Here is a 23,976-nt window from a genome sequence, read left to right on the forward strand (position 1 = left end):
TTATCCAGAATGATATCGTTGATGCAATGTGACTTGTTGTTAAAGGAACAAGTATTGAGGAAAGCAAACCTAGCCATTCGAGGAGGGAGAGAGATGGTGAACTTACTAGTGTTAGCCATTGGGAGTTGTTTGAGGTAACCTAAGGACCACTGTATTTATAACGGCATGGAGAGGTAGACCAGAGATCCACTAGCTGATGGTTTGTGGATCTCTCATGTTGCCTGTTTCCAATGATAACTGGGATCAAATTAGACCGAGGACGGACTAACCGACTGGCAGAGTTTAATTAGACTGAGGATGGACTAACCAACTGGCAGAGTTTAATTAGACTGAGGACGGACTAACCGACTGGCAGAGTTTAATTAGACTGAGGACGGACTAACCGACTGGCAGAGTTTAATTAGACTGAGGACGGACTAACCGACTGGCAGAGTTTAATTAGACTGAGGACAGACTAACCGACCGGAAGAGTTTATGAAGTGTTTGTATAGTAGTCCAGGCCCGCCGTAGTGACCAAGACAGATAGAAGTAGCCATACAAGGTAACTGATTTAATTGATTTTGTTATATTGACATTGGTGATGTGATTACCTTGTGGGGGCGTGGACTTTCTCAGTCAGCTATGACAGTGTTTTGGATGGCAAAGTCCATGTTTGCAGAAAGGAATTGTGCACCAGTGAGGTTGGAATGGAGGTCATCTCTCATATAGTACTCGCTGCGGTTCCAGATGAGCTTGAAGTTGTCAATAAAGTGTATTGTGTACATTACATGTGCAATAAGGTCAGGATGGGCAAGTTTATTGAACTTACGGGAATTGAATACACCTCTTTCCTGTTTGGTTCCAATAAATTGCAAAGCAAAGCAGATAAGCTTGCTACTGAGAGAGTGAACAGGGAACAGTAAGGAGTCAACTCAAAATGGTCTGGTTGACTTGGACATTCTTATTGCTAATTACCATCAAGGAATCTGGTGAGTGTCTTTAACTATTGCAATTGTTGTTTAAACAAACTCCTCTTATTACACATGAATGACTCCAATGGAATATATTGTATATTCATTATCTATTAATATATTGTAATATATTGCATTTAAAATGAATTTACTACCTTTCCAAGTCTACCTGTTTGTAGATTTGTAAATGTAACAAGTGATACTGTCTGACTCATTGAAATGAGCTATCACTTAGTTAGAAATACCTGCTGTTCCGGTCAGTAATAATAATAATAATTATAATAATAATAATAATAATAATAATAATAATAATAACAACTTTTATGTGTAAAGCACTTTTCCTGCAAACGTTTTTTTAAGATCAACACCTACAGACGTCCACAGAGGACATGTTGTTATGTCGAGCTCACAACTTAATTATTTCATGATCACTACATAACTAAAGTTGTCTATATCACAAGAAAAACAACATAAACAGCAGGGGGGGTGGGGGTCAGAGGTATCATTCATTGTATCTGGGGCCTCATTCATAACGGGTGCTTAGATCAAATGTTGATCTTACCCGTGTCGTACGTAGAAAACCACGTCAACGTAGTGATTTATACAATTTCAACGTGAGTCAATTTGATCGTGGAAACGATCGTGGCTCGACGTCGAGTATTCAACTTGCTTACGCACATTACCTACTGGTTATGCGGAGTTATTACAGGCATGTGAGCCGCACTGCCTAGTGTAATTCATGCAAGTGGCTCGTAATAAAATTAACGATGTTGTTATCAGCCGAGAAAATGAGTTTAATTCAAGATTTAAAAGGAACTGATGTTTCTGATTGTATTTCAGTCTTCCTTTATATCCCTCCGGAGCTGTCTATCTCCCCTTCAACATGCCTAGGGCGTTCCACAACGGACCTTGCCCGGCCAAGCTCTAAATTATACTGGATTTTCTCCGGTGTCAGGGAGTGAGCAGCCATATAAGAATAAGACCACCTGATAAGAATAAGACCATTATATTATTACAGTATAAGCAGCACTCGAGTTGAGGGGGGATGGCATCCCCCCTGAAATAAAAACAGTCAAAATCACCCCCCTCTTTCCATACTTAATGTCATTTTATCAATGAACGTTACTGCTATTTCAAGGTGCGAGGGGGCACGCACACATGCAATGACAGTTACTGACACTGAAGTCACTGGCGAGGGGATGCTAAAATTGTCCTCTTATAAAATCCACCACCTCCCCTGATTTTCTTTTACAACTTGAGTAGAGTATAAGCATGTGCCTGTGTGCCTGGTTAGTTGTCATGATCAAACGTTACAAATGCAACTTACAGAGAAGCCACCCTTCTCCGCCCTCTCCCACTTCCAGACGAACGCCTACCCTATATTATAGCACTTGTCTTAATTCAGCCGCTATAATTCAGCCTCTATCACAGGGTGTTAATACAAACCTCATTCACCTGCGTTCATTTTTACCTGCGTTGGTATTTATAGAAGGAAGCACGTACGCAACTTTAAACCATCTCAGCCCGTTTTATAAATAATGCTTACGTCCGTTTAGAAAACTGTGCTTACGTGAAAGTCAAAGATGACGTTCAAGTACTTCTTTATGAATGAGGCCCTTGGACTGTACATTCTGGTCTGTCATAAACTATCAATGGGAATTGCTCACTGAAAGTTCCGTTCAAAAATACTATTGTTGATATAACGAGAGAATCGTTTTTTTAATTCATATTCTTTAATCATATTTCTTGTGGACTTCCTTAAATACCTAATCCAACACCTGCCGCTGAGTGAAGTGGTTAGCCCTGGGCATCCGGGCCTTAGTGGCGTGGTTAGCCCTGGGCATCCGGGCCTTAGTGGCGTGGTTAGCCCTGGGAATCCGGGCCTTAGTGACGTGGTTAGCCCTGGGCATCCGGGCCTTAGTGACGTGGTTAGCCCTGGGCATCCGGACCTTAGTGACGTGGTTAGCCCTGGGCATCCGGGCCTTAGTGACGTGGTTAGCCCTGGGCATCCGGGCCTTAGTGACGTGGTTAGCCCTGGGCATCCGGGCCTTAGTAACGTGGTTAGCCCTGGGCATCCAGGCCTTAGTGACGTGGTTAGCCCTGGGCATCCGGACCTTAGTGAAGTGGTTAGCCCTGGGCATAACCACAATCCTTAAGCCCTGAAGGTTTTCTGAATAGCCTCGGATTTCGCCATCGATTTAGCGCAAGCTAAATTTGTCAATTTGTCAATCAAAAACTCTGCTAACACCCCCCCCCCCCCCACCCAAGTGTCTGCTATAGGCCTGTGTATCTGTGTAAAAGTTAGTTGTATTTGTGTGCTCACACACACAAGTAGAGCCACTGGTGAGCCTTTCTGTCTACAGGGTGTTGGAGCCTTTCTGTCTACAGGGTGTTGGAGTGTATCTGTCTACAGGGTGTTGGAGTGTATCTGTCTACAGGGTGTTGGAGTGTATCTGTCTACAGGGTGTTGGAGTGTCTGAGTTGCAAGACAATCAAATAAAGTTGGACCAAAGAGTAAACATGCTCTCTGTTTGCAGTGTCCCAGGCAGTGCATTGCTACAGCAATTTCAATGATGGTATTTGTGTCAATCTCCTGGGAGAGGTAAACAAGGATGACTGTTGTATGAACCCTCATAACGGCTACCTTGGAAAAGACGAAACAGGATGCAGGTCCTGTGGGTGAGTCTTGGTTGATTCCAAATATGTTGTGTGTGCCTGTCCACACTGGCAACAGTGTTCACTAATCAATGTGACAATCCTGCTTCAGAAGGCACAGTACTGAGTTAGTGAGTCCAGATTTTGGTCATGCTTCTGAATTAGGATACTATTACACTCGGTGAAACTGCTTGATTTCTCTGGACTAGGACTGTAATAGCATACGGTAGCTAGCTGTAGTCCAATGCTGTTAACTAACAGGGTTAAAATATTCAGAACGGTACTTGAACTTTTGACACAGTAATTAAAGGGGAAGTTCAAGTACAGTGAGATGGTCACTTTTTCCTGAAAAACTGTAATCTATTGAAAATATATATATGTTTATACAAATGCACTCTCTGACTTGGAAGTTACTTTGAGGTGATATTGTTCCCCATTGCCTCCCATTGTATTTTTGTTAGCGGTACCTAAAGTTAGCAAAAAGGAAGGTTGCTCAATATTCTGTTTACAGTTGACACTTTATCCTAGCCCATAGACTACCAGCTGGCAATCAAATAAAAATATTGAACTATCCCTCTACAGTAAATGAGATGGGTAGTGGTGGCCTGGCCTAGTGGATAGTGAGTTGGACTGGTGGATTAGAAGGTCATGAGTTCAAATCCCACCAGCAAAAGCCACCACTAATGTGCCCTTGGTTGACTGTAATCTCTAATTGTAAGTCACTTTGGATAAAAGCGTCTGCTAAACAGGTAAAATGTAAAAGAAGTGATTGTTGTGTTTGTTCAGGGCGGCCTCGTGGTCTGAGTGGAGTGCTTGGGGCCGCTGCTCTGTGAGATGCTTGGAGGGAGTATCACAGAGAAGACGAGAATGCTACGGAATTGGAAAATGCCCCGACCCCGACAACCTTACAAAACTACAGGCCAAACACTGCATTGAATCAGACTGCTGCCCTGGTAAAGAGACCTTCGGAGCACTTTACTTTAGGTTATTGTTGGTATTTACCAGGTACTCATTAGGAAAGGATGTGGTCTGGTAATGAATATGGATATGATTGACAGGTTAATTTTCAGGAGCTCAGTACCAAAAAGTAAATGAAATTTAAAGTTCATTGAAATGCATCGGTAACTAACTTCTTTGTACCAAATAGTACTTAGTGGTGTCCCTTTCAATGAACACCAAAGAAACCAAGTAATGAATATGCTCTCAGTGTGTAATTACCGTGTAATGTAAGTAAGTAAATACCTGGTTATATATCTGTAAAAAGAAGTGCTACATACAGCAAACCAGAGGTAATTTAATGTGTTGCTCTTTATCATACAGTACAGGGACTATGGGGAGAATGGGGTGAGTGGCAGCCATGCTCTGCGACTTGTGAAAAGGGAACCAGAAAGAGAGTGAGATCATGCATTGGTGCACTATGTGGAGGCGGCTGCGACGGATCCAGTGAAGAAATTGAACCCTGTGTGGAGGCTGACGTCTGTCCAAGTAAGGTTTTCAACCATAACGACGATACCCTTCTGTCAATGCAATAATACCCTTCTGTCAATGCAATGATCACGGCACCCTTAGAAATGAGTTTATCATCTGAATAAGTCTCTCTCTGGTCCTCTTCTGGCTGTAGCCCACGGTGGTTGGTCAAACTGGGACAACTGGCAGCCGTGCTCAGAGACTTGTGCAAGGGAGGGTTCCAACAAACCCACAAAGCAGCGCTACAGATCCTGCACCAACCCCCAACCTTCCGTCGAGCCCGTTGGCAGCCCATGCCCCGGCTCTAACAATGAGCTGGTGCCCTGTGAGGACCTTCCTTTTTGCCCTGGTAAAAAACTAGATGTCCTTCTGATGTTCTGATATCCTAAGGTTGGTGTGAGTGCAGACTTTTGTTCCAACCAAGCAGTAGCACACATAGTTATTACACACTAATATGATTAGCTGTTGCGTTGAATAAGGTGTGTCAGAATGCAGCAAGAATGAAGGCCTGTACCCACACTAGCCCTCTACAGATATGCATGCATGCATGAACCGAATATAAGAATAGGATTTGTACAAGATGCATAGCATTAAAAAACGTAATGACTCTTTCTCCTTGACAGTCGATGGCAATTGGGGAGAGTGGAGCCCCCCTGGGCCCTGCTCTGTTACTTGTGGGGTAGGGATTCGAGAGATGAGGCGGGAGTGCGATGACCCAGCCCCTAAACATGGAGGACAGTTTTGCTCTGGAGAAAAAACACAAACCAGCATCTGCAATACCCTAAAACATTGCCCAGGTAAAACATTGACAGCATGTAGTCTCCCCCCCCTGTCTGTCAACTTAATCACTTATTAACCTTTGAGCAAACTTTGTTGTTGGTAACCCTTTATTTGACAGCCCTGTTTAATTGGTATTTGCCCAGTATTTACTAAGAACCTATGTCGTAATAATGTGCAACGTTCTGGTGCTAACCTCAGTACATTCAGCACAATTAGTATAGGGCTGTTAGTCTGTAAAAGAAGATTGTTGAGTCATTGTTCCCTATTAGTTGATTCATCTACCGATTAATCGGATGTGGAAATGTGAACATTTTCTGCCTACCGGTAATTTTTCACCTTGGGTGGTCAGAGATGTTATTTACATTTGTAGTCAAGAAACCCAAATTGACTTTCCCATTCAAGACAAAGGGTACTTGGTACAACACTCTTGTGTTAGAATTAAACAGATCCGGTTCTTTTGTCGACTGCACCAAGAAAGAGGAGAGAAGTTCTCTAATGCACACTTGGTATATTTATTGAAAATTACACGTAGAGTACAGAGATCAGCTGGACCTAACTCCTGAGGTGGTCTCAGGAGGCAAGGTTGTTCACTTCAGATTTTACATGATATTATATACGTTTAGAAAGCACAGAGTCCGTCCCCTTTTTGGCCACTATGATGTAATACCTAATGGCCTTGTTTATTATGGGCTAAAACTATGAATTGAATGTTGTCTTGTGTTTGACGTGAGAGCTAAGAAGGGAGTTTTCCTGCTGCACCTGGCTTGAAGGCCAAACCAGACAGTACCAGACAGACAGTAACTCCTTAATACCTTATAATTGGTCTTGTGTAGGGTACCATACTGATAACGTGCCTATTAAAACAGGAAAACTGATAAGATATCTAACTAACTGGTGCTAGAAGAATTAACAATAAAAGCTAAGAAAAATATATATCCTAACATTTGCTTAGTTGGCAACATGTCACCCACTCTAGCTTTAACTTGTGTCTGATATTTAGAAATCCAATTAACTTTTTTCTAAAATGTGTAACCTAAAACATTGATTGATGTTGATTAATCTCTTTGAATAATCTGGTAATCTGTACAGCCCTATTAGTAACTCTAACTATTGGTATACCTGGTATTAAATGGCACATAGTGGTGTTTGAGTCAGTCAATCTAGAACCAGCAAGCATAAATAATATGCAATCATCATATAATAACATGTTTACCCAGTACCTTTTAAGTACGTACCAGCTTAATACTGAGCAAAATTTTTTAATAATAATAAAGGTTTACTGATCAAATGTATGTCAGGTATGCACTGTACAATTGAACAAATCTTAATGTGGGTGAATATCTTATACTATGTGTAATAACTGATAACCATGTGAGTATAATAGAAACAGATTCATTAGCTAGTGTATTCTGCACCCCACATGAACTAAGGAGGGCACTGAGGATCAGCTGTAACCACATAACCTATCACATAAGACTGTACCATTTAACAGAGTTAGAATATTGATGATTCATGGTAAACAATGTGTAAACAATACTTTAAGTCATTTCAACTGTAGCCAGATAGTGCTTTTATGCATTGAGAAATGGCAGAGAAAACATAAGGTGAATTTGGACACAATATCCAGGCACAGAGAGCAGGGGCTGTCTCTACACTCACCGGCCACTTCATTAGGTACACCTTGCTAGTACCGGGATGGAGCCCCTCTTTTGCCTTCAGAACTGCCTTAATTCTTCATGGCATAGATTCAACAACAAAGATTCAAACATTCGTCAGAGATTTTGGTCCATATTGACATTATAGCATCACATGACATCGCTGAAGATTTGTGCCAAGAAAATATCCCCCACACCATTACACCACCACCATGTGTGCCCAGAGAACCGCCGCTCACTGGATATTTTCTCTTTTTCTGACCATTCTCTGTTACCGGTAGAGATGGTTGTGTGGGAAAATCCCAGTAGATCAGTACTTTCTGAAATACTCAAACCACCACCAACTGGTTTGACCACCATCTGGCACCAACAACCATGTCACGTTCAAAGTCACTTAAATCACTTTTCTTTCCCATAGTGATGCTTGGTTTGAACTTCAGCAGGTCGTCTTGACCATGTCTACATGCCTAAATGCATTGAGTTGCTGCCACATGATTGGCTGATTAGATATTTGCGTTAACGGGCAAGTGGCCAGTTATAAGCTGCAAGTGGCCAGTGAGTGTAGGGGTGTATATGTATATATATCATTTCATGATTTCAAACAGATAATGAAAATATATGATGTAGTTATTAAGTACTATGGTCCCGGATGCAACTTGTCATTGTAGTATCCTGGATTCCCATTGGTTAACTATCTTATATCGCCGACATCAGGAATGTGACCAAATCTGCCTTTTATCACTTCAAAAATATTGCCAGAGTGCGTCTGTTTCTCTCCCAGGCCAAGACTGAGACACTAGTCTGTTTCTCTCCCAGGCCAATACTGAGACACTAGTCTGTTTCTCTCCCAGGCCAATACTGAGACACTAGTCTGTTTCTCTCCCAGGCCAATACTGAGACACTAGTCTGTTTCTTTCCCAGGCCAATACTGAGAGACTAGTGCACGCTTTTAAATGGTCTCGCTCCCAACTACATGTCTGCCATGGTTTTAAGATATGTAGCCACTAGGTCCCTCATGTCCTCTGGGAGTGGTCTCTTGGTTGTTCCAGGGGTCTGGTCTAAGACCCATGGCGAGGACGCTTTTAGCCACTATGGCCCCAGACTATGGAAAGGCTTGCCGGAGGACTTGCGGGTGGCAGAGAGTGTGGCAAGCTTAAAACACACCTTTTATCTAGTGTTTATCTTAACTTGCACTTTTTTCTTATCTCCTATTTCCTGTTTTATTGGGTTGTATTTTATTTATTTAGTATCTCCTATTTCTTGTTTTATTGTGTTGTCTGTTCTTTTTTTTTGAACTCATGTTCTTTTCTTTTTTTTTTATCTTACTATTGTTTTTATGTTCAGCACTTGGAGTTGCATTTCAAGTATGACTTGTGCTATATAAATAAAGTTGGATGGATTGATTATAGATATTGCTTTATCCCTCAGTGGATGGTCAATGGACGCAATGGGAGAGTTGGGAAGAATGCAAGTCGAACAGAGGGAACATTAACTGTCTGAAAAGGGGAGGACTCCAGAGACGAAAGAGAGGCTGCCTTCACTGGGCTCATGGTGGAGTGCTGTGTGAGGGAAACCAGACTGATTACAGGTCCTGCTATGATGTCCGAAACTGCCCCTGTGAGTAAGACACTTGTTCTTGGGTTGACTGTCACTGAGTTGTGTTTGTGACTCTTTTAACATCATTAACATTGACATGTTAATGATGATTAAGTATATCAACTTGTATGTTTTTTTTGCAGTGTCCCACATGTAAGAGTAACTTCTAACAGTCGTTAAAATAAATTGTGAATTGATTATGTTGGCTATCTCATGTCCCTCATGTCGAATTTCCTCCGTGTCTAGTTCAAGGTGAAGGGTCTGAGTGGAGCGAGTGGGGTCTGTGTCTGCCTCCCTGTGGAGAAAAGTCAGAAAGGACCAGAGTACGCAAGTGCATGCCAGATCTGTCAGAATACCCGTAAGCAAATTAACACTTTCGTTAGCCTTGCTTTTAAGAAGCCAATTCTTCTTTTATTATTAGAGAATGTGTATTTATTTATTGACATGTCTGTATTGTAGGCCTATACAGTTTCCTATTATTCCTATGATTCTTTTTAAATGTTTTATTTTTTCCATTTGATATTATTTCTAATGGTCATACACCAGTTGCATGGTGGGTGGGTTTCTGGAGGGTGGTGAAATTGCAGGTGTGGTGGGGGGGGGGGCTCCACATGTTGTTTCCTTAGGGCCCCATAATAGGTTGAACTGATACTGCCTGTGAATGCTATTTAGGCATGGCCAGGGCTCATAGTCATTCAGTCCATGTTCTGAAGCAGACCGTTTTTCAAATCTCGTCTCAAATCCATTCGATGTGCTGTGTGCTTGAACCAGGGTGCACCTAATGGTAACCATTTGCTGTGTATTTCCTGTCAGGAAGCAGATTAGGGGGTACCGTGGAGTACGTTTGGAGGATGCAGCGTTTTACGGGACACCAAAAGTACTCTGCCCAGACTTGATAGAGAAATCTGAGAGTCTGCCCTGTCAAAATATCCCGCCATGTATCAAAACATAGGTAATGCATTATTATCAGTGCTGTTTTCATAGTTGTCATTACAATTTCAAATAACGGTCTGTTAATAATGCTGTAACCAAAAAATGTTATCCTATGTTCCAGAACGGTTTAGTGTTTTAAGGGGGCGTCATCATCCACCAACTGAAGGCAGCGACCACTGAGGCGGGTGGGAGAACCTGATACTGTTGACTATGAAGAAGGATCCCGTACAGCCGCCTATCACATCAAGTCGACGTGTCTTTCTGTGTGATGTCACTATTTAGCAGAAGCTTTTGGTCAGATGAGCGCACGGTTCTCCAGAGTCATCTGTGTAACGCAATGTTTACATGACAACAATGTCTGTGTCCTCTCGGGCCCTGAAGAAATAAAACATGTTGTTCCCCACATTCTCATAGCTGTATAAGATCTTCTATTTAATATCAGTTGTGATAATGTGCCATGTAAGATTTGACCAGAGGAACAATGGGAGAGGTAAGTCTATGTAGGTTCAGGTTGGGCACTTTAAGGCGACAGGCCGCCAGGTGACTGACAGCTGAACCCACCAATGAAAATAAAGCAGACTCATGGTCATGGGACCAGGCTTAAAGAGATTTGCTACACTTCACCCTGGTTAAACAGTGTTTTCACCACGGCACTGGCTATGGAAATTACATTTTGATCATCCCATCCACCACCCCAGCTTCAACCTGCAGGTTCGCTCTGAGTTTTACATACCTACCGAAAAAGGCTCTCCATGAAGACTGGCCAGTCCATCACTGGACATCTACACACTCACACACACAGACCACTTTGGTAAATGGTAAATGGACTGCACTTATATAGAGCCTTTTTCCAAAGCACTTTAAAAAGGCCTCTCATTCACCCATTTACACGGCAGGCTACCATGCAAGGCGCCGGCCCGCTCATTGGGACCAATACATATGGACATTTATAATGTAATCATGTGTGTCAAGTACCTGTCCAGTAGCTTTCGGAGGAGAGAGGGATCCAGTTGAGCTGTCCAGAGAAGTAATTGCTCTCACCGAAGCTCACCACACTGCAATCTGCACTGTTTCTAAGAAAGGGAGAAGGTCAAACCAAGATCAGTCATTCACTTACCAGTACAGGTAACATCTAAAGCAAAGAACCACAACACAAATACCATGTGTTATACAGTTACGGGTACAACGTGAGGCCCTCTCTTTTTTGACTTGTATATAGGTCGTGTTCGTAAATTAGCTCTGAGAGCGCCGGAGCCTCCACGTGACTGCCTCTTGTCCAATCAAATTACTTGGTCCCTTTATGACGTTGAACCCAGTGTGCGCTCTGGCAAATTTACGAACACAACCTTAATATCTCTTCTTAGAGTTACGTCAGTCTCCCCCACCCCCACACCCACACCCATCCATGTTAGTGTAGCCACCTGCTCAAGTAGACAGAGAAGAGGCTCTGAGACCATCCATGTTAGTGTAGCTACCTTCTCAGGTAGACAGAGAAGAGGCTCTGAGACCATCCATGTTAGCTACCTTCTCAGGTAGACAGAGAAGAGGCTCTGAGACCATCCATGTTAGTGTAGCTACCTTCTCAGGTAGACAGAGAAGAGGCTCTGAGACCATCCATGTTAGTGTAGCTACCTTCTCAGGTAGACAGAGAAGAGGCTCTGAGACCATCCATGTTAGTGTAGCTACCTTCTCAGGTAGACAGAGAAGAGGCTCTGAGACCATCCATGTTAGCTACCTTCTCAGGTAGACAGAGAAGAGGCTCTGAGACCATCCATGTTAGTGTAGCTACCTTCTCAGGTAGACAGAGAAGAGGCTCTGAGAGAGCAGTCCTTGAGGGCACCCAGTGGTTGGAAGAGTCAAAAATAACTTTGAAGGACTGGGGGGGAGTGCCAATGGAGATCACACCATAGTAAGACAACTATAGGTAGACACAGGAGCAAAGACATCACTTCAGAAGACTATTGGAACAGTCTACTTTCCACACACAAAGAAGCATGAACCCTTTTCAATGTTCCATGCTTCATGCTCAATGTACAGTCAATTTAATTCAAGCAAAAAAATGTACACTGTTTCATAAGCCTAAACAATGTAAGTCACAAAATACAGTTGTTAAATGGTGGAAAATTAGATTCTGGAGATTCAGAATCCTGGTTGAGCACTCAGCCCTTCTTTGAGAACTCACATCCTAATCATTGGTCAAGGCCTCAGTGCCTGACTGGTAGGACTGGTAGAGCCATGGGGCTGACTGGTAGGACTGGTAGAGCTATGGGGCTGTAGGGGAACTTCTTCCTGTAGTCATCCCACAGGCCCTTCTCTGATTCTACTCAGCCACATTTTCCTCCTTGCTCCAAGTTAACACTTGACACAGGCATGACATTTACAGGTTACATCTCTGTTAGCTAGCTAGCAACAACTCCACCATGCCAGTTAGCTAAAAGTTGGGCACCTTAAAAGGTAACAAAAAGCACAGTAAAACCGTAGCTATAAACCTACATCTATTACGAAATGTCCATTAATTTATAGCTTAAGCCTTAAGCCATTAACTTATAACTTTGGAAGATAAACAAGCTGATCATTTACCAACATACCTTTCCGCAGCCGTGCACTGATCGTACTGAGCCGAAGTGCATGGAGTATGTATCTCCTAATTAGGAGATAGGATCTGAGATACGTATCTCGTAATTAGTCTATTTTTAATGTTTTTTGGTGAACGCAATGCGCTTCCGTACTAAAGATATTGGCCCCCCAAATCATTTTACAACTTGTTTAGGAATTAGGTTACGATATTTCTGTCAAACTCTGCAGTGAAGGTATCTAAGCAACGTAATGTAGCTAGCGAACAGTGGGGGAAAAACATCAGATCAGATATATAAACGGGTTATTTTGATAAACTGGACACATTTTGGGAATATGGTTACTTTCTCGCCTGAAAACGTATTACAGTTTTTCACGATTGCTAACACACTAAAACAGTTCTAAACTCAAGACACAGTGTGCACAATCCGTAACTCATGCATCAACTCTCTACACCAATTCTGCTGAACACATCTTCTGCTTTACACTCACATGTCAATTCCAAACACCCCTTCTGTCAAAACACTATACACAATTCTCTATATCTTGCACAATGTTCTCGAGGAAAATCTCATTGTCCTCACCTGGAACACACAATCATTCAAATTGCTAAACACTGAAGGCACTAAAGTTGTGCAATTTACAATGTCTGTTCTTCACACAATAAGGCACCAGAAGCAATTGACACAACAACCCAAATTCTCATGTAATAGTTCAACTTCATTTGGAGATAAGTTGATATGCCCAGCCGAACGAGGCATAAAAAAAATAAAAATAAACATTTTGTCCTTCTCAACACAAGACGGAGCACAGAGTTTCGAAGTTACAGAATAACAAATAATTTTAATAATAATAAGTTTGTGGAAACGGAATTGCATTTATATTTTTACATTTAGCAGACACTTTTAGCGACTTACGACATACATTTGTTTTAAGTGAATCATCTATAAATCAGATATCATAAGAAAAAAAGAATCCATGCTAGGACCAGGGGCCATTGGCAGTCACAGCTGCCTGCCTTTTTTTCTGTCCACTGTGCAGGCCTTTTTTTTCCTCTCTGCTGTTACTTACATCCATTTTGCTTTTGGATGTAGAATGAGACCTTTTGTTGAATAAAACCTTCTGTTGTTACTGCATATTTGTGTGTTTCATAATTGAGTCTACTGTAAAAACATTATACTGCAAAAGTATAATTCCCCTGATGAGTCATTCATATAGTGTTTTCCATTAAAACTGTAGTGTTTTCCATTTAGCACATCAGTGTGCACCGGCTGCTTAGTAGTGTCTACTCCTATGATGGCTATGTGTGTCATTTGAACACAAAAGTCGATTTTGTGAAAAGTTAAAATGGTTTTGAAGGCAAAGTGTAATTTTGCAAGAGATGTGTTGGATTTAGCTTACCGGTAGTAGTGTCTACTCATATGATGGCTGTGTGTGTCATTTCAAAGGTCAATAAGTTAAAATAGTCTTGGAGGCAGAGTGTTATTTTGCAACGGATGTGTTGGATTTGGAATTATGTGTGCGTATTTCTGTGGTTTGTGTGTAGGGTTCAGAGAAAATTTGGTTTTTCTTCAGGAAATGTGTGTAAGCAATCGTGGGAAAACTGTAAGTGGTTTGTAAAAAAAAAAAGAATCAACGGTACACAACGGAAACTCACCTAGTAGGCTACACAAAACGATCATCGAAATGAAATGAAGTTGATTAAACAAAGGAATTGAACAATCAATATACACTGTACGTTGATGAGCCAAAACATTATGTCCACCTGCTGAATATGCTGTTGGTCCTCCGTGCGCCGAGGCATGGACTCTTTACTCCTGCACATTTCTCCTGCATTCCCACCAATTTACAAGTGCTGTTGTAACAAGATAATCAATGTTAATGTAACTTCACCTGTCAGTGGTCTGATTGGGTCATAATAAGTGGTCTTGGCTCATGGGTGTACAGTATGTAGTATTGTGATTGGTTGCAGCAGCTATGTTAATATAGTTAAAGTCTTGTTCCACTGTTGTTCACTGGTAAGATCATCAAAGGGTGGAGAGTAGCCTACAGGACATGCTGAGGTATGGAAAGATTCTCTTATCGAAAGTGTGTGTGAACATGTGTAGGCCTAGGTGTGTGTTGTTATCAGGGTAAGAGAATGACAGCTTTCCACTGCCACAGTCCAACTGCACTCTAATCCTCTGGAGTTTCTGTCTCACTGAGAGAAAAGTGCCTGGTCTTGTTTGGGAATATACTGTGTATGCACCTCTGGAGTAACATAATCCCCAGTATCTTTCCTCTCTACCTTTCTTTCTTTGGATAGACTCTGGTATCACACACAGAGCCCAGGATGTTTTGTCTCCAACCTCAACGACCTCCCAGTGGTGTGTTCCTGAGTTATTTTTCTGTTGATGCTGTTAAGAAGTCATTTTATGAAAGAGTTGTATTTCCCAAATGCTAAAGTTGTGCTTGAACACTGGTCTTCCCTTTGTTTCCAGTGTGCTGTATGTTGGTGGGGACTCAAGTATGGGTAAGATGTGATACATGCAGCATACTGTACCTCAGATACCGTAGCCAAAATAACAACATCTGGTTTGTTGACCTTCTCAAGCGTACTCATTATGTGCAATGATAGTGTCAAACATAAACTGTTATTAATATATCTGGCTTGTGTTCATTTAAATATTGATTCCTGTTAGAATGTACTTGTTATCCCTAACGGTGTAATAAGAGGTATGTTCTTCAAGTAAAGGGATGGACAGTTTAAATGGATGCGACACTTTAAATGAATGTGCAATAACACTATGTGCAATATGACAACCCTTGGGTACATAAGGTTGCAGAGAAATAGGAAATGTTAGAATAGGTATAGCATAGCATAGAGTACAGCACAGTGTTTTATCTGTACAGTATAGTATAGTGGATAGTGTACATAGCCTTTATTTATGTAAACCAGCTCCTTTCCCTTCTTGTTTTTTTAGTTTTTTTTTTCTTTCCTAGCACCAGGGGAGCCCCCCCTCCCAAATTTCGTTGTTTGGTACCTGTACTGGCCTTAGTGGCCTCCTGACACTAAGACTCTTGACAACAAGACGGGAGTCTATCTGTGGGAGTCAAGACTCTTGACAACAAGACGGGAGTCTATCTGTGGGAGTCCATCGAGGAAGGCCTGAGAGGAAGCCGGAAGCCAGGATACTAAGTACCTTCTCTTCCAGTTGTTTGTAGTGTTGCTGCTCTCTTCTCAAGTCACTCCGGTCTACTGAGTGCGCTTAGCTACTCCTAGTTCTGTTGGTTCCTTAGCCCTCTTCCCCTCTACATACTTTTGCCACAATGTGCTTTCTCCCTATCCCTGTTCTTCTGACACTCAGGAGGACACCTAGATGCTACATCGCCCCTCGCAAACCTTCCAATCTCATCTACCCACCTCTTTCTACTGACCATGACTTTATCGCCACAGGCGGTCTCTGGAATTGCCAGTCGGCGGTCCGGAAAGCTGACGCTATCTCAGCTTATACATCTCTTATGGCCCTCAATTTCCTTGCTCTCACTGAAACCTGGATCACACCAGAAAACACAGCTACACCGGCAGCCCTCTCTGCCGCCTACTCCTTTTCTCATTCCCCTAGACCCTCTGGCCGAGGGGGAGGCACAGGACTCCTCATCTCGCCCGAGTGGTCACACACTGTCCTTCCCCTGGCACACTTGTCTACATCCTCCTTTGAATTTCATGCTGCTTTTGTCTCTTCCCCGGTCAAACTCCACATTGTTGTCATCTATCGCCCCCCAGGCCAACTCGGTGACTTCCTAGGCGAGATGGATGGCCTTCTCAGCTCTTTCCCTGATGATGGCACTCCGCTCGTACTACTAGGCGACTTCAATTTCCAATCTGAGAAGCTTCTCTCATCTGGAGTACTTGACCTTCTCCTCTCCTTCGGCCTTACCCTGTCCCCCTCTCCTCCGACTCATAAGGCAGGCAATCAGCTCGACCTTGTCTTCACCAGATCTTCCCACACTTCCAACCTTACCGTTACCCCTCTTCCAGTTTCTGATCACCACTTTATATCCTTCTCTCTTCCCCTCAAAACTTCCTCTTCCCTCTCAGCCTCTAACCACTTAAGACCCTCTCGTCGTAACCTACGTACCCTGTCCCCCAGCACCCTCTCTTCTTCTGTCCTATCCTCCCTACCCTCTGTCGAATCCTTCTCCCTTCTATCCACTGATGCGGCATCCTCAACCCTCCTGTCCGCTCTCACCTCATCCTTCGACACCCTCTGTCCACTAACCTTGAAGCCAGCTCGATCCTCTCCTCGAGCTCCCTGGCTCTCTGAAACGCTACATGCTTGTAGACTAGAGCTCAGAGCAGCTGAGAGGAAATGGAGAAAAACTGGCCTTTCCGATGACCTTAACCTCTATCACTCTCTCCTTGCCAACTACGCCTCCTCGGCATCAGCTGCTAAAACATCCTACTATCATTCAAAAATGCATTCTTCTGCCTCTAATCCTAGAAAACTGTTCTCCACTTTCTCTTCACTCCTTAATCCACCTCCTCCCCCTCCTCCTTCCTCCCTGTCCGCCGATGACTTTGTCACCTACTTTGAAAAAAAGGTGGACAACATCAGCAGCACCTTTCTCCCCCCACCGCTCCCTCCTCCCACTAACAATGCTAACACTGTTCCCACTAACAATGCTAACACCCCTTCCAAACTCTCCCCTCGACAATCGATCTCTGGATTGTCATCTTTTTCCCCCCTCTCCCCCGATGAGATTCTCACACTTATCACATCAAAGCGGGCAACCACATGCCCTCTTGACCCCATCCCCTCCCCTCTTCTCCAATCCATTTCCGCCGACATCCTTCCTTACCTTACCACCCTAATCAACTCCTCCCTATCCACTGGATCTGTCCCAGCGGCCTTCAAAATAGCCAGAGTCAAGCCTCTCCTCAAGAAACCTACCCTTGACCCATCATCTGTCCACAATTACAGACCGGTATCCCTTCTCTCCTTCCCTTCCAAAACCCTTGAACGCGCGGCATCTAAACAACTGACTGACTATCTCCGGAAGATGGATCACTTAGACCCCCACCAATCCGGCTTCAAGGCTGGGCATTCCACTGAGACTGCGCTCCTTGCTGTCACGGAAGCCCTCCACTCTGCCCAAGCTTCCTCCCTCTCCTCTGTTCTCATTCTCCTTGACCTGTCTGCTGCCTTCGACACAGTCAATCACCAGATCCTTCTCTCCATCCTCTCAGACCTGGGCATCTCTGGCACCGCACACTCCTGGTTTTCTTCCTACCTGGCGGGCCGCTCCTACCAGGTGACCTGGAGAGAATCGCTATCTTCTCCACGAACCCTCTCCACTGGAGTTCCCCAGGATTCCGTCCTAGGGCCCCTACTCTTCTCCCTCTACACCAAGTCTCTTGGCTCGGTAATCTCTTCACATGGGCTCTCCTACCACAGCTATGCAGACGACACTCAACTCTTCCTGTCCTTCCCCCCGTCTGATGTACACGTGGCAACCCGTATCTCAGCATGTCTCGCTGACATTTCAACTTGGATGGCTGACCACCATCTCAAGCTCAATCTTAACAAGACCGAGCTCCTCTTCATCCCCGGGAAAGCCTGCCCTCTCCAAGACTTCTCCATCACAGTGGAGAACTCTACTGTAACCCCCTCCCTGACAGCCAAGAACCTTGGAGTGATCCTGGATAACCGACTATCCTGTGCGGAGAACATTGCAGCAACGGCTCGCTCCTGCAGATTCCTCCTCTACAACATCAGAAGGATACGACCATTCCTTACCAGAGAGGCAGCGCAACTCTTGACCCAGGCACTGGTCATCTCCCGCCTGGATTACTGCAATGTACTCCTGGCTGGGCTCCCCGCTTCAGCCATTAGACCTCTGCAGCTCATCCAGAATGCTGCTGCCCGGCTGGTATTCAACCTCCCCAAATACTCGCATGTCACCCCTCTCCTTCGCACCCTGCACTGGCTCCCGATAGCAGCTCGCATCAGATTCAAGACCCTGGTGCTTGCATACCAGGCAGCTAAAGGGACAGCTCCTGCCTACCTGAAGGAAATGGTAACCCCCCAAACCCCTGCCCGCTCACTCCGTTCCTCCACCTCGGCTGGCCGACTGGCCCCACCTCCTCTACACAGCAGTCGGGCTGCCCGATCACGTCTCTTCACAACACTGGCTGGTGGAATGAGCTCCCCACGGCTGTCAGAACGGCAGAGTCACTACCCATCTTCCGTCGTAGACTGAAGACCCATCTCTTCAGGTTACATCTTAACTGCTCCTCCTGAGACATCTTCTGACCCTCACCACTACGTCTCCTAAAGACACCCGCTTTCCCCTTTACTGTGTCCCTAAGAACTTCTACTGCCCCCCTTGTACTGTTTCTCAGTTTCTCCAGTAATAAAAAAAATACATACAAATAAATAAATAAAAACGTTTTAGTAGAAGGCCATAATAGGGAGAAGGTTTTTCCTTCTATCAGTGGCCCCGGGCCCGAGCTAGAGTACTCTTCCTGCAACGAATAGTGGACTGCTGATTCACATGCTTAGTATTCAAATGTATTGATTGTAAGTCTCCTAAAGACACCCGCTTTCCCCTCTACTGTGTCCCTAGAACTTCTATTGCCCCCCTTGTACTGTTTCTCAGTTTCTCCAGTAAAAAATTAATAAAAATATTAAAAATAAAATAAAAATAAAAAATAAAAAAGGTTTTAGTAGAAGGCGATAATAGGGAGAAGGTTTTTCCTTCTATCAGTGGCCCCCGGCCCGAGCTAGAGTACTCTTCCTGAAACGAATGGTGGACTGCTGATTCACATGCTTATTCAAATGTATTGATTGTAAGTCGCTTTGGAATAAGGCGTCTGCTAAATGCCAAAAATGTAAATGTAAATGTAAGTCGCTTTGGAATAAGGCGTCTGCTAAATGCCAAAAATGTAAATGTACTATATCAATGACAATAAAGACCATTCATTCATTCATTCATTCATTCATTCATTTAGCAGAAATCTCAGGCACTTAGTCCTATAGGCTGATAGTGAGGGTGCTGTGTGATTTTAGGTTTTCCCTCGTGGTTTCTTCTTGGATTGACTATGGCAAGAGTATTTTTCCATGCCAATTTTCTGTTTAGCAGGAAGCAAGGAACCGACTACTACTAATTACAGTTTCAGATATCTACGGTTTCATTCTGAAGTCAGAAAACGCTGGAGCAGCTTCAATTACTGCGCTGTAGATTTCTAGTACAAGCATCTAGTGAACGAATCTCACGTTCACCACAAATCCCTTGATGATATATTCTCTCTATTTCATGGCATTTTCGTGCTATCCTATCCACCACAGCAACCGCCATTGCTTCTGCCAACACTCATCAAATGCTTTGCTGGTCCCGCCAATATCATGAGATACCTCGCATCATGAGCATCGTCATGCAATACAATTCGGACTAATCATAATGACGTTTGAGATATCTGCAACTATTATTTTGACTAGTCAAAACTGAATTACAGATATCTGCAAGCAATGTCATTTAAGGATGTGTGACGAGTTGAGTGTCGTTTTCGGTGACATCACTGCTGATATCTGTAATTCAATTTTGACTAGTCAAAACTGAATTACAGATATCTCTAACTGTCGTTTTGACTAGTCAGAATGACGTTATAGATATCTTGAATACAAATTTAGACTAGTAAAAATCGAATTACGACTAGTCAAATTTAGCTAATAAATGTTAAAACGGCTTGCCATAGGTTTTTTGCCAAATTGACACAAGCATCGATACATTTGTCGTGACTATTGCGTCGAACGTAACATCACTAGTGTTTAGTGATCTTGTAGAGATCTTTGGTTTAAGTGAATTCATTAGTATTTGTTTAGTGTTTTGTATTCGAATAGTCACTTTATACTTTAAGGATTTTTACATAGTGACTTTTTTGTTTGTTGGTTTAAAACCATCCTAGGGATGTGTTTATTGTTTCTTTTATTTTTGAGGCATTTGTTTGTTAGTTCTAATTCTGTTTTTATTGAAGGGTATACCGCCGTCCACTAGATGGCAGTATTTCGTTTGTTATGCTTTCCGGCTCAGTCAGGAGTCGGCCATGTTATTTGTTGATTAGTTTCAGACGTTCATGTTACGGTGGTCGCCTAATAAGCTGTCCAGTGTCCACCTAATTCCTGTAAGTTTGCTATTCAAATGTTTATGGTTAAGTTATATATTATACATTTACCCTGCTTATACTTTATACATTATATATATTGTTATATTATCATTAGTGTATTATATTCACATGTGAGAGTTAACATACTGTCTCAGTTCATGCTTCTATTGTTTGTATCACTGCAGGGCTTCTTCATCTTTGTCATTAAATACTTGATTGACATTGAGGAGCGTATTTCTTCATGAAGAAGCCAGGAAGCCATGGTCGTCGTTGTATGCTCTGTCCCTGGCTGCGCTTTCGGAACTGAAGACGTGTCTGAAGCACTCACCATTGCCCTGTTGACTAATCATGGATTTGCCCATCAAAGCACATCGCCTGTCACAGCCGCGCCGGCCCCCCGAGGCCCGAAACTGGATCGGCCTAAAGTCGACGTAGGCGTATCAATTGAGGAATGGAACGTGTTCATCCGTCGTTGGGACGTCTTCTGCACTGGCTCAGGCATAGGAGCCGCCGAGGCCCCTTTCCAGTTGTTTCAGTGCGCTGGGCCTGAACTTGGTGACAGCCTGTTGAAAGTCAACCCCAACGCCGCTTCCGAACCTTTGCTACACCTAATTGCCGCCTTGCGTTCACTGGCAGTCATTCCAGTCGCCACATGTGTCCTGCGCACCGAGCTGCTCCAGCTACGCCAGGAGCGTGATGAGACATTCCGCGCCTTCACTGCCAGAGTGCGGGGGAAAGCGGAGACATGCGCCTATGTTACAGTATGTGGGTGTGGCGAGGATGTGGACTATACCGACCACATCATCCGCGACGTTCTAGTCAATGGTATCTCTGATTCGGACATTCGCCGAGAGGTACTAGGGACGCCAGACATCCTTAAAATGCCAGTGAATGACGTGGTAGCACTTGTCGAAAATAAAGAGATGGCCCGCAATGCTCTCCCGTCATCCGCCCTTTCGGCCATGTCGTCATTCCAGCGCTTGAAAAAGAGTCCACAGGCGAGCCCCACCCCGACCCCAGGCCCAGCGGACGTGGCGAAACGAGCCCCGTGCCCAGAGTGTAAGAGAACCTTTAATGTCTTCACAGAGGGATCCCACGGATGGAATACCAAGCCCCACCAGCTTTGTATCGACTGTTATAGGGCCTGCCGACGCAAGGGGCGACCGCCGTGGAGTCAGAACCGATCTCCCAGATTTCGTCGGTTCAGTCTGATGCCCGCCCTGGCCGACGTCGTGGGAGTCACCACCACCGGATGCTAGATGAGATAACAAACTCACGCCTGTTTAGACTCAAGCAGCGTACCCTCCCATGGCGCTTCGACATTGTGCACCTGCCTGGAAAGAGCAACTATGCCGCTGACGCAACCTCAAGACATCCGTCTCCATCAGGCTCAGCGAACGGCCTCTCACTGGGATTGCCGGGCGTGCCTGACGCCGTGGAGTCAGCACTTATGGCTTCCATCCGCGCCGATCACAAGAGCTCGGAGCCGTCTCTTGGACCCTCCTTGCACGAGAAACAGCAAGTGATGCATGCCTCAGCCACCTTCTGCACCTGATCGAACATGGGGACAGGGTTGATATGAACGACCCCGCCCTGGCGAGTCTATCACCAGTCTGTGAGTCCATTTACGCACAGGACGGCGTCCTGCTATATCATGACCGCGTCGTGGTCCCTCCATCCCTCCGCGACAGCATCCTTCGACACCTCCATGCCGCCCACCAAGGGATCTCAGCGATGGGGCAACAGGCCCGTGCCATAGTCTACTGGCCAGGGATGTCAGAGGACATCCGAGCCGCCAGGTACGGATGTGCGGACTGTAACCGGAATGCTCCGTCACAAGCAGCCACGCTACCATCCTCGCCACCGTCCACCCCATTCGAGGCGGTGTTTGCTGACTTCTTTGACTATGGAGGTCGTCACTACCTAGTTATCGGAGATCAACTATCGGGCTGGGTGGAGGTCCTATGCTCCACAGCAGGCACTGATATGGGAGGCTCAGCTGGGCTGGTTCGCCACCTCTGTGCGTTCTTTGGCTCCTTTGGCGTGCCGGAGGAACTTTCGAGCGACGGTGGTCCGGAGTTCACAGCAGGCCAGACACAGGACTTCCTTCGCTTGTGGGGCGTCAAACACTGTGTGTCCTCTGTTGCTTTCCCACAGTCAAACGGAAGAGCGGAAGTTGCAGTGAAGTCTGCGAAGCGCCTCCTGATGTCCAACACTGGCCCGACTGGCAGTCTCGATCATGACCGCTTTCTGCGTGCCATGATACAGTTACGCAACACGCTTGACCCCGACTGCAACCTCTCACCGGCGCAGATTATCTTCGGTCACCCCCTTCGAGGTTCGCTCTCCTTCGTCAACAGGCTTGAGAAGTTCTCGAACCCACATATCCGACTGCTCTGGCGCCAAGCATTGGCGGCAAAGGAGGATGCCCTTCGGACCCGGATGTCCCGTACCACTGAGTCCCTGCAGGCTCACTCGAAGCCACTCCGCCCATTGGCACTTGGTGAGAGGGTGTTCCTCCAGAATCAGCAGGGCCCTAGCCCTAACAAGTGGGACAGGTCAGGGGTGGTGGTGGAGTCACGTGATCACGATCAGTATCGGGTTAAGGTTGATGGGTCTGGACGCCTGACTTTACGCAACCGGCGGTTCCTCCGTGGCTACACCCCCTATGCTCCTCAGCAGCCAGCTGCTATGTCCCCTCCACCTACGCCCCTGGTACACCGCTCCCTACCTGTCCAACCGTGCCCGGTGTTGCCCCAGGGGATCGTCCAGCAGCTGGCGGATGGACCCTGTGGCGCGGCCCTGGGTTCCTCCTTGCCGGCGCCTGCCCAGGGCGACCCTGTCCCCACTGATGCCACCCCGAACGCTTCGCTTCCAGTGTCGCAGTCGCCACTGTTGCTGCCCCGTCCTACGCGGCCTAGCCGTACAAGGGAGCCACCCAAGCACTACGAGCCCGAAACAGGCCGTTGGACGCGGGACTGAGTCCGGTTACCTATTTCAGTTTATAGCTTTCCGGACTGGGGGGGATGAAGGGTATACCACCGTCCACTAGGTGGCAGTATTTCGTTTGTTATGCTGTCCGGCTCAGTCAGGAGTCGGCCATGTTATTTGTTGATTAGTTTCAGACGTTCATGTTACGGTGGTCGTCTATTAAGCTGTCCACCTAATTCCTGTAAGTTTGCTATTCAAATGTTTATGGTTAAGTTATATATTATACATT

The 23,976-nt window shown here is 44.9% G+C and overlaps 1 protein-coding gene across 1 annotated transcript; it reads left to right on the plus strand.

Annotated features, from left to right (window-relative positions):
• Positions 1 to 869: 869 nt before the first annotated feature.
• LOC308159763 (properdin-like) lies at positions 870 to 10,447 on the plus strand. The gene is made up of 10 exons (XM_080533578.1): positions 870 to 968; positions 3,488 to 3,629; positions 4,392 to 4,558; positions 4,926 to 5,090; positions 5,227 to 5,421; positions 5,696 to 5,869; positions 8,936 to 9,124; positions 9,350 to 9,461; positions 9,917 to 10,055; positions 10,158 to 10,447. Exons 1-9 carry the CDS (start codon positions 917 to 919, stop codon positions 10,053 to 10,055), a joined length of 1,335 nt encoding a protein of 444 aa, XP_080389704.1. The 5' UTR covers positions 870 to 916; the 3' UTR covers positions 10,158 to 10,447.
• The last annotated feature ends 13,529 nt before the right edge of the window (positions 10,448 to 23,976 follow it).

The sequence above is a fragment of the Nansenia antarctica genome (genome assembly GCF_963989245.1).
Source record: "Nansenia antarctica genome assembly, chromosome: 6".
Taxonomy (NCBI): domain Eukaryota; kingdom Metazoa; phylum Chordata; class Actinopteri; order Argentiniformes; family Microstomatidae; genus Nansenia; species Nansenia antarctica.

Coding starts and splice junctions, on each gene's coding strand:
- LOC308159763 (XM_080533578.1), top strand. CDS start 917: ATGGTCTGGTTGACTTGGACATTCTTATTGCTAATTACCATCAAGGAA. Junction 4,559..4,925: donor TGAATCAGACTGCTGCCCTG/GTAAAGAGACCT, acceptor TTTATCATACAG/TACAGGGACTATGGGGAGAA. Junction 9,125..9,349: donor TGATGTCCGAAACTGCCCCT/GTGAGTAAGACA, acceptor CTCCGTGTCTAG/TTCAAGGTGAAGGGTCTGAG.